At 42.0% G+C, this 10,731-nt stretch overlaps 1 protein-coding gene across 2 annotated transcripts in view; it reads right to left on the bottom strand.

Moving 5' to 3' along the window:
• zbtb7b (zinc finger and BTB domain containing 7B) overlaps positions 1–10,731 on the bottom strand; it is a 32,133-nt gene that overhangs the window by 10,396 nt on the left and 11,006 nt on the right. For both annotated transcript variants that reach the window (XR_013284201.1, XM_077526052.1), the window contains exon 3: positions 294–1,330. Coding sequence is in view for 1 of the 2 variants with exons in the window: in XM_077526052.1 (XP_077382178.1) it covers positions 294–1,330 (1,037 nt within the window). In the remaining variant the exon portion in view is untranslated. The remainder of the gene's footprint in view (positions 1–293; positions 1,331–10,731) is intronic.

The raw sequence follows: 10,731 nt of genomic DNA, 5'->3' as shown, positions 1-10,731 counted from the left end.
AAATATGAGGTGTTTTGCCGTTTATTTTTCTAACGCAGAAATATAACGCCCGGTAAACCAGTAAAACAAACCCCGCCTCTCCCCGTGTGATTGCCGTGCCCACGGCGAGCCAACTGCTGTCTGCTGTTGGAGCTCTGCGTCAGCAGGCAAGCGAATATGATGGGGTCAGTCGTGTGATTGACAGGTGACCAGTCTTGCCTCTCATCAAGTCAGGCGGGACAGACGCCGGGCACGTGACCCACAACAGGATCCGCAGTACGGAAAACAGACGTCCGGTTTTGCGGTTTGCGTACCTGGTGAAGCGAACGCCGCAGGCGGAGCATTGGAAGGGTTTCTCCCCGGTGTGCGTCCTCATGTGCCGAGGCAGTTTCCCCGCCCCGTGGATGATCTTCTGACACACGGGACACTGCTGAGGCATTTGCGACTTCCTTTTCCTGCCGCCGCCCGCCTCGCTGGTCGCCGCCGCCGCCGGGCCTTTCGCTCGCTCGGCCACGTCGGACGCCGTGGAGGTGCTTTCCATCAGCGTGCCCTCGTTACCGAAGCCCTCCATGTCATCTTCCTCGGACAGTTTGTCGTCAGGGGGCGCGGCCGGGCGCATCCAATTCAGGTGTCCTCCGTTCAACGTGGGCCCCCTCTCTGGCACTTGGACTGCCCCGGGGTCGCCGTTCTGCCTCCATCTGTAGAGCAGCTCGTCCGGTTCCGGGCTGTGGAGCGAGCGCGCGCTCTCCGACAGAGGCGACTGGTACGAGACGGGAGAAGCGGGCGGCGGGTTCAAGAGCGAGTCCACGTGATACGGAGCCACCTTTTTCACCTTCTTTCTGTCCGTTTTCCTCCGGGACGCGTGCTCCCCGGCCGGCCTCCCGACGACGGCCGGGTGCCGCTCACTATGCTCCGCCTCCTGGTCCGACTCCGCCTTCTCCCCCAGGATGTCCCTGCAGGCGTCCGCCACGCACTGGATGCCCAACAGCTGAGCGCCCCGCAGCACGTCCCGCATCCCGGAGCAGGGGATGGTCAGGGTGGCCGTGTAGGCGAACTCCAGCAGGGCGTCCAGCGCATCGGGCGCCACGCAGTCCAGCTGGCACACGCTGAAACCTGCGCCGCCGGCGACCTCACCGCAGCCACCTTCCTCCGCCCCGAAGAGCCGGCGGAAGTAGAGGCTGACGGCGGCCATGACAGAGCGGTGGGTGGGGTAGCGCGCCCCGCGAGAGGTCAGCGTGAGGTCGCACAGGAGCCCCGAGCGTCTCTGGTCATTGAGGTGGCAAAGAAGCTCGTTGCTGTGCTCCGGGAAGGGGATTCCAATCAGACCGTCCTCGCCTGAAGACATCACCGCCTGACAGACACACAAAAACAACTTTTTTTTTACTCTCTGCATTACCCTTGAAACACCACTTGGCGACAGTGTCGCTTTGCAAACCATCTCTTCCTCCAGCTCCTTATCAGGGTTTTTCAAAGTGGATGTAGTTGATTTTTGTTTTCTGGACTTTTCTTATTCAGTGGTTACTTTCTCTTTAAACATGTATTAAAGTCGTGTTAGCCTTGTTGAAGATCTTATGATGCACCTTCATTCAACTTTTCATTACACTGGCGCACCCCAAATTTCAAATCAGAGACGGATTTAGTGTGATTGACGCGGATTTGTTTTTTCTAGCACATCAGGGTTTTGAGATATTTTCTCTCTTTTTTTTTTAAGTTTGACCTATAAAAGCTTGCACAATACAGATTTTAACCGTGTTGTAATTTATAGCTATATCGGATAGAAACTCCACCTTTGCTACTTGCTAAACACTTAATTAATAAATATGCATATTATTATTACTATTATTATTATTATCATAATCATCATCATGAAAAGAAGAAGAATGTGAACGAAATAATAATAATAATAATAATAATAATAATAATAATAATAATGTTATGAAAACCTGATGTACTAGAGGGGGAAAAAATGCAGACAGATTCAGAATCAGCACCATATAAAAATTGCAAAAAAAAGTTTACTTCCATCTCTGATTCTAAAAAAAATGTCAAAATTAGAAAAATGGTCTTGAAATGAACCATCCTAACCTAATTTTTTTTTACTAGTGCTTGTCCTCATTAGGGTCACAATCTGACTTTGGGCAAGGTACACCCTGGACTGGTCGCCAGTCAATCGCAGGGCCTAACAATCAATTAATATTGACAACGAAGAAAACGAGAGCAATCTCGCCGAAAACAATGGCATTTTAGTCGACTAAAATGGAAATAGCCATTTTACATTTTAGTCGACGAAAACAAAGAGCAATTTTAGTCGACGAAAAAGAGCAATTTTAGTCGACGAAAAAGAGCAATTTTAGTCGACGAAAAAGAGCAATTTTAGTCGACGAAAAGAGCAATTTTAGTCGACGAAAAGAGCAATTTTAGTCGACGAAAACGAGCAATTTTAGTCGACGAAAACGAGCAATTTTAGTCGACGAAAACGAGCAATTTTAGTCGACGAAAACGAGCAATTTTAGTCGACGAAACAATGGCAATTTTAGTCGACGAAAACAATGGCGATTTTAGTCGCCGAAAACTGGCGATTTTAGTCGACGAAAAGGAGCTATTTTAGTCGACGAAAAGAGCAATTTAAGTCGAAGAAAGCAAAGAGCAATTTTATTGCACAAACAGGCAAAACAAACAAACAAACAAAACAAAAACAAAAAAACAACTGGCATTTCCATCTTAGGTCAATATGAGTCTTGAATGAAACTAACGTGCATGACCTTGAAATGCGGATGGATGTCAGAATAGAAAGAGAGAGAGAGAGCGAGAGAGAGCGAGAGAAAAAGCGAGAGTTACAGTATTTAGAACTTTAACGAAATCCATCTACTTGTAGCAGAGGCCGATCATTTCAAACAACAGAGCAGTTTGACACAAAAGGTAAGCCACAGGCACGATAACTTCCAATAAGACGTCCGTAACAGTGTCAAGCAAAAGCTGATGATTATCCTTGTAAGGCCACAAGTTAAATTGTTGGTGTACGTCATGAGGTGTCCAGTGAGCGTAGCTTCCTTTTTGGACATTGTGCAGCCATCAAGTAAAAAACATTTCCACGTGTCTCATCATATTTGAGAGTTAGTGATGACGTGCGCCTCACTGGAGACACACAGATCATAAGCGAGGGCAAAGCTAAGCAGAAGACGTAACAGTGCGGACACGGAGAGGGCTGTAATTGTTTGGGACGAGGTGGAACAGACACGGGATTACGCAATGGCGGTGCGGTGTAACCACAGGGCACTAGGTTAATTCCCCTTATAGCATTAGCCGTTTGATTAAAATACCTGAGGAAGAAGCGAGGCCCACGCGGATCAGAAAAGAAAGAGAAGAAAGAGACGTGCACTCGCAGGAGGAAGTGCGAGTGGAGACTGGGTGAGAGAATGAGGAAGGTAAAAAAAAAAAAAAAAAAAAAGTGCTAAAAAATTTAACATGTTGAAAGTCGTTCATAAGGCGGATTGAAAAAGCAGAATGATTTAAATTTCAATTCATTTCTGAAATCTGTTTTCAGAAATGAATTGAGATAGGCTCCAGCACCCACACGACACTTGTGAGAAAAAGTTAAGAAAATGGATGGATGGATGGATGTCACAACAATGTGAATGTCGTGTCAGGGTTTTTTTTTTTTGGTCACTTTATTTACACAGCCTGTACTCTGGTTGTAATTGATTTAAATTATTTGTTTTTATAAGGCCATGTTAAATAAAACAGACTATTATTGTAACCGCAATGGATTCAATTCTTAATGTAAATATTCATATTTTTACTAAAGCATTAAATTAGGGTAAGAATTTTCTACTATTTGCAAAATTTGTAATTTTGACTGCCTAAAATAGCTACTGCATGAATTCCTCAACTGAATCGAAAACCGAATCGAATCAGGCCCTTGTGAATTGAATGGAATCGATTCTGGAAATCTGAATCAATACCCAGCCCTAGTCTTCAACAAAGCTAACATGTCTGTTTCTGGGATGTTGGGGTACCAGGAGAAAGCCAACATGAGCACTGAGAACAAGCAAAATCCTCAAGAAGGCCGGATACATTTGATCCCGAAAGTTGACAACTGTGATGCGGACATTTGGATTATTTCCTGTTTGACTGAAATTCCCGTTGGGGGCTTCAGTACCGAGACCCAAGTCACCCCGTCCGCATTCTCCCTCCTCAACACTTTCATTCCCACACCTGAGCGGACCAGATTTTCCACAAACAAGCCAAGCCCTCCGCTTGTTGTCTCCCTGCCATAGCAACCCCCCCCCTGGCCATCCAATACGAGCGAGCGTTCCCACGACGCCCTGCACAAGCAACCGCACCGCATCCACCCGGACCAACCTGCTCCAAAAACACACCCAGCCGAACACGCACATGAAGCTAAGCACACATTGCGTGCCAGCCTGTGGTCTCATCCAACAACTCGCCGCCCACCCCCACAGCTTTTTTTCCCCCACCCACCATTGTTACAGTTAACCTGTTATGTGACAATCTTAAGTGCAATCTATTTAAGACTGGCAAAGGTGAACTCCACCCAATCGAAATGAAGTCAAGCCAATTAAATGGTTTGACAAGAGCTTGGCAAATCAACGGCGAGGTCGCAACACGCAACATTGTTATTCAAGACCGGCCCGTGACGGTGTCGCAGCTTCAAAGGCAACTGAACTTACAGATTTGAAATGTTTGCCAATTTGAGCGCAAGCACCTTTAACTCAGCCCTCACGGTCACAAAATCCTTATTCGCTATTGGTGAGTATGTGGGGGCGGGGTGAAGGATGGTTAACTTTCACTAGGTCACCATCTCAAAAGTGCTCTTTTCAAGAAAGACAAAAAAAAAACAAAAAAAAACACACAAATCGTCATTCCTGATTATTGGATATTTTGACTTGCACCTGGAATCTCATTAGCGACTCTAAAATACAGATTTTACTATATATTTTTAACTTTATGACCACCAAAAGTTAAACTGCTGTACTAAATGACCCTGTTTTTATTTTTAAAAATTAGACTCATCCACGACTTGAGTCAATTTGGCCTGATTTGCTCAACTCAACTTTATTTATAAAGCACTTTAAAACAAGCAGCTAAATATTTTTTTTGTAAACAAGTAAATAAAGTTTACATCAGCAAATTACTAAGAAGTAGGCGAGCGAATAAATAGATAAATAAATAGAATAAACAAATTCATAACAAAATACGGCACACACCACAAAATACCAACATTTTCTTGGGTTGCTTTGCACAAAACCTCAAACCTCAAAATTTGCATTGTTTTGTTCAAAACAACACAAAAAAACGTGTTTTGTATAAAGCAACTCAACGAATTGGATTGGTTTGCATAAAACAACTCCAAAAATTGGTTCATATTGTGTAAAATAAAAAAACAAAAAAAAAAACAACAACAAAAAAACAAAAAGCTGGGTCAAATTTGACCCAACTCTTTTTATACAATTTATTAATTATAGTAGTCTACAGTAATCTCTTGTTTATCGCAGGGATTACATTCCAGTACACCCCGTGTAGTCAACAAATACTAGTTTTATAATCTATAATAAGCAGGACTCGGGTTCGAGTCCGGGCTCCGGCCTTCCTGGGTGGAGTTTGCATATTCTCCCCGTGCTTGCGTGGCTCTTCTCCGGGTACTCCGGTCTCCTCTCACATTCCAAAGACATGCATGGCAGGTTAATTGAGTGCTCCGAATTGTCTCTAGGTGTGCTTGTGAGTGTGGATGGTTGGTCGTCTCTGTGTGTAGGCTCCAGCACCCCCGCGACCCTTGTGAGAAATAAGCGGTCAAGAAAAATGGATGGATGGATCTATAATAAGCGTCACGCATATAAAAAAATATATATATAATAAAAATCAGAATATGCATGTGAAGACCGGTTATTATTTTGTCCACTTGGGGTCACCACCTTCCATTCGACAGTATAGTATCTGTGATGAATGTTCTGAAAACGTGTGCCTGGCCTGTTGCGTGATGTGCAAGTGAGCGAATGAGGATGGAGTGTTGGCTGGCAGTTAACTGGCTCAATAGTTTGCAACTGTGTTTGTAGAGTGACCGCATCCGTTTATCAGCAATGTGCTTGTATTCTGTCGTTTATGATTTGTTCAAGAAAGTGATTGAAAGCGCACCAGCGGCTTTGTCCATCTGCCATTTATGCATATTGCACATTAGCTTCTTTTATTACCTCATTTGCTCCCCAAAACGTTTAAAAACGTTTTATTTTAAATAACGCCATGGTCCTAAAAACCTATTTATATGTATTGTTTTATGTTTTGTTATGCTTTTTAATGTTAGCGCATACAGAAGGCTTTGATGCAGCCTATGACCTAGAGAGGCTGCTTAAAGCAATGGTAGTTATTACAAAAAACGGCCAGCAGGTGGCAGCAGAGTAAAAGAAATCAACCAGGGCCATGTTGGAAAAAAGCTCAATTACTCATAATTCTAAATAGATTTGTGAATAATGATGAAACTTAGCTATATTTTAATGCTAATTGCTGCAAAATGGAAACAGATAAAAAATACCTTTTTTTTCCTGATGAAAGAAGAGACTAATCTTTTGTAAGGTTCCATGTTTTTATAGCAATAGAACAGAATATTGTGTGGGCCTTCCAAAATTAAACAAAATCCAGTAAAACAACTGGAAGCGAAGGAGGTTGCTTCAGTCAAAATGGCTGCGAGTGAATGAGTTAAGTGTGAAATAATCCCAGGCTTTGGACATTCTCTGTCTTTTTATGCACTTTCCTGGTGCTTATTGCTACACGAGTCTGCAGTAACAGTCTGAGTGGAAAAATAATCACAGTAAAAACCCACAATATAGCAAATAATCAGTTATAAGCACAACTGAAAAAAGCTGCAATGCACTGAACCTGCAGGAACGTGAGCTGTAGTAAGGGAGGATTGTATACTATTTTTTAACCATTTTGAAATCACACCGTCCACAATATGTTGCACATGGGGCCCTTGACTACGGTACTGTCCACACGTGCCAAGACTGTGTGAAAAACAAAATCTTACCTTTCCCGCTCTTAAGGACATCGGCGGTCTGCATCTCATGGCATCCATGTTTTTTTGTTCTCTGCTCTGAAAGCACACTCGTTCCTACTTCCTTCTCCTCGCCTCAGATGTGCAACTTTCAAGTTTGTACTCTCTTTCGAAGCGGCACGTTCAAGCGCTCATCCTCGGCCTGTAGTTTGGCACATTTGTCCGTTTTGCTGCTGCGATCAAAAGTCACTGAGATGCACGTATTTAGTATTTAGCCCTCCCCCCACCTGTTAACAGACAACCGCCTACGTGCCCCCCGATCAACAAAACATCCAATCGTATTCCGATAAAACGTGTTCAGAAGAAGTTTGACGGGCCGCATCCGGCTTGGGCAGAGCGACGGACGTACAACCAAAAAAAATAAAATAAAAATATAAATTATAGCGCAACAGGTTAGTCAGCAAAACTACAAACAACAACGACAACACTTGACTGTTCTACAATCAAAAATAGAAAAATTGTGGCAAAGTCAAAGCACTGAAATTATCTATCGGCATCAATCGTGAGTCATTTGACGCCAAAACACAAACATTGTGGAAGGAGCAATATAAGACTTCAAACAGCGAAAGAGATGCCTCGCTTCCTCTAAAAAGTACAGAACGGTCGACAGAAACCGAATGACATCAACTCGTCTTATTTTGCACACCAAAAGCTTTTTCATGTGCTTGACAGAGGGAGGAAGTTGACTAAATTATTGCTTACATGTTTATTTGTCCATGAAATATGCATATACGGAGGGGTTGTTTGTTTGTTTGTTTGTGGGGGTGCAAAATGAAACCGGTGAGAGCGATTTGAGACGAGATTCATCAAGTGTGTAAATGTGACGTTCAGAGCAACATCATCTCTGCTGTAACTAACTATGATGAAATAGCCAGGGCTATTATAGTTTTGGAATTTTTCATTTTAGTTAGTTTTGAGATTTTTAATTTTTTTTAATTTAGTTAGTTTTAATTAGTTTCCAGGGTGGTTCTGTTAGTTTTTATTAGTTTTTGTTATTTAATAAATGCTTAGTTTGTTAGTTTCAGTATTAGTTTTAGTTTTAACATATAAAAACGTGTAATACTTGTGTACTATATTTTAAAAACACCATGGTAGCAACATCATTGTGGGAATGCTGAAACCATCACACATACAGTTTGTTATTCTAGGGATGCTCGATAATATCGGTGGCCGATAATTATCGAGCAATTTGACGCCAAACAGATAAACCAGATAATAGAGAAATAAAAAGTATATATATATATATCATCTGATTTCACATTACTTACAGTACTAGCACAATTTATCATTAAATATGAATATATTTTCCCCCATTCATTTTGACATTGAACTTTTTCTAAGTCCCACTTTCCATGCCCACTTCCATACATACAACTGATCATCATTACCAGCTCTCTGATACTGCTCAGTGGCGCACTTGGTTAAATGCATTATCCAGTAACCAGGATGTCCTGGGTTCGAATCCCACCTCTGACTGTACATTGCAAGTAATTCCATGGCAATTATACTTAGTGATATAACTGTATACCAGCTGACTATCATATCAGGAAATGCATTACAATTTCACTGAAATGATCAAATGCACATTGGCTTTCATAAAATGGCTATTTTTAAAATAAATAAGCCATCAGCCATGAATTTGAACAAGGCAAGGCAACCCCCTAACAATAAAACAAAAACAAAAGAAGAGCATATACTGTTCAAATACCTCCGGAGGACATAAAACAACAACAATTACAGTCAGGATAAGCAATTAATGATTTATTTGTTTTTTTTTAAATGTACGTCAATGGAAAGAGTGAAATTTCAGGTGAATTAAAGCAAGGGTGGTTTTCGGAGGAGCCCGCATGACATTTCCTGTCCCGGATAAACGAAAACGCATCAAGAAGCATCACGGCTAATTTGCTCTTACTTAAAGCAGACACGGAAAAGAAGACACGGCAAGGTCCCCCCCCCCGAAACACATCTACATCGACTATTTTGTCTTTATGAACACGTGCACTGTTATTCATGACACTGCAAGGAGATCAAACTAAAACACAAACACACACATGTCACTGAGTGTTCATTATTACCCTAACCGGTTTATAATCATGTTAATTGAAGCTTTGGGCCCTTTGCACTTCAATTATATTTGACTTTAGGTGTGTCCTTTTTATCTCCTTCTCCAGCAAACCTATACTTCATATCAAGAATGTTAACCCCAAAGCCGCTGTCGACCACGTGTGTCTGTTTTTACATCTTGTACGATCAACAAGATCAATTTGTTATTCCATCACTTGATAATGCAATCGAGTTGAGCTCCAGGGCAAGTCTTCGTCATGTCGTTATGCAAACTGGTCTTCCTCTCTCAAAGGACGATTCATTTGTCACTTGAAGGCCACTCGTATAGCATACAGCACAATTCAGAAATGTTGTTTTTAGCCGGCCCACGTCCAAATGCAGACCCAAAAAGAGAACAGAAGATGTATTTTTCTATGAAAACCTAATGAGTGTCCATTAGCAGCCTAACTGCCAGGAAAGTGAGCAAATGTGCACATGACTTCTGCATTTGAAGAAGAAAAAAAAAGGGGTGGGGTGGGGGGCTTCACAGTGTCTGTATATACACACATCATGAAATCCCACTACACACGCGCAGGAACTTGTATGTGTGTGGAACTACAAGTGTTATTCTAATGGCTCTTGTTTTCCATTCAACTTAAGTAAGTTTTGCCAGTCCGCCTCAATTATATCAGGCTCCAGCGCGAGCAGGGAAAAAGTGACTTTATTATGCTATTCAGAGAAAAGCGCGACCGGCCCGAGAGGGAGAAATGCTCTTATGAAGTCTGATGTCACATGTTTTCCAACGTGCCAGTGCATGAGTGTGCGTGTGCGTCCGGTGAGTTCGTGTTCGTTGAGACGGCTTTCTAAACAAGTGACAAATATCCACTATTACTACTTCTGTATCTATGACTTCCACCAAGCGTTAGCTTTTGTTTGTCAAGATTACGCAAAACAGATTTCCTCGAAACGCGGTGGAGGGGTGGCACATGCTCCGAGGAACTTGGAGAATGTGAAATGGCTTCATCCAGAATAGATAGAAATGCAGATACTGTAGAGCAGTGTTAATATTGACAACGAAGAAAACGAGAGCAATGTCGCCGAAAACAATGGCAATTTTAGTCGCCGAAAACAATGGCAATTTTAGTCGACTAAAATAGCCATTTTACTCGACTAAAATCGACTAAAATGGCAATTTTACATTTTAGTCGACTAAAATCTAAAATGTAAAATTGCCATTTTAGTCGACTAAAATGGAAAATGTAAAATTGCCATTTTCGTCGACTAAAATGGCAATTTTACATTTTAGTCGACTAAAATAGCCATTTTACATTTTTGTCGACGAAAATGGCAATTTTACATTTCAGTCGACTAAAATGGATTTTAGTCGACGAAAACAAAGAGCAATTTTAGTCGACGAAAACAATGGCAATTTTAGTCGACGAAAAGAGCAATTTTAGTCGACGAAAACAAGCTATTTTAATCGACTAAACAATGGCAATTTTAGTTGACGAAAACAATGGCGATTTTAGTCGACGAAAACAATGGCGATTTTAGTCGACGAAAACGAGCTATTTTAGTCGACGAAAACAATGGCAATTTTAGTCGACGAAAAGAGCAATTTTAGTCGGAGAAAGCAAAGAGCA

This window comes from Festucalex cinctus, chromosome 7 (genome assembly GCF_051991245.1).
Source record: "Festucalex cinctus isolate MCC-2025b chromosome 7, RoL_Fcin_1.0, whole genome shotgun sequence".
Taxonomy (NCBI): domain Eukaryota; kingdom Metazoa; phylum Chordata; class Actinopteri; order Syngnathiformes; family Syngnathidae; genus Festucalex; species Festucalex cinctus.
Note: the sequence above shows the minus strand (reverse complement) of the source record. Positions and strands in the feature narration are given on the sequence as shown.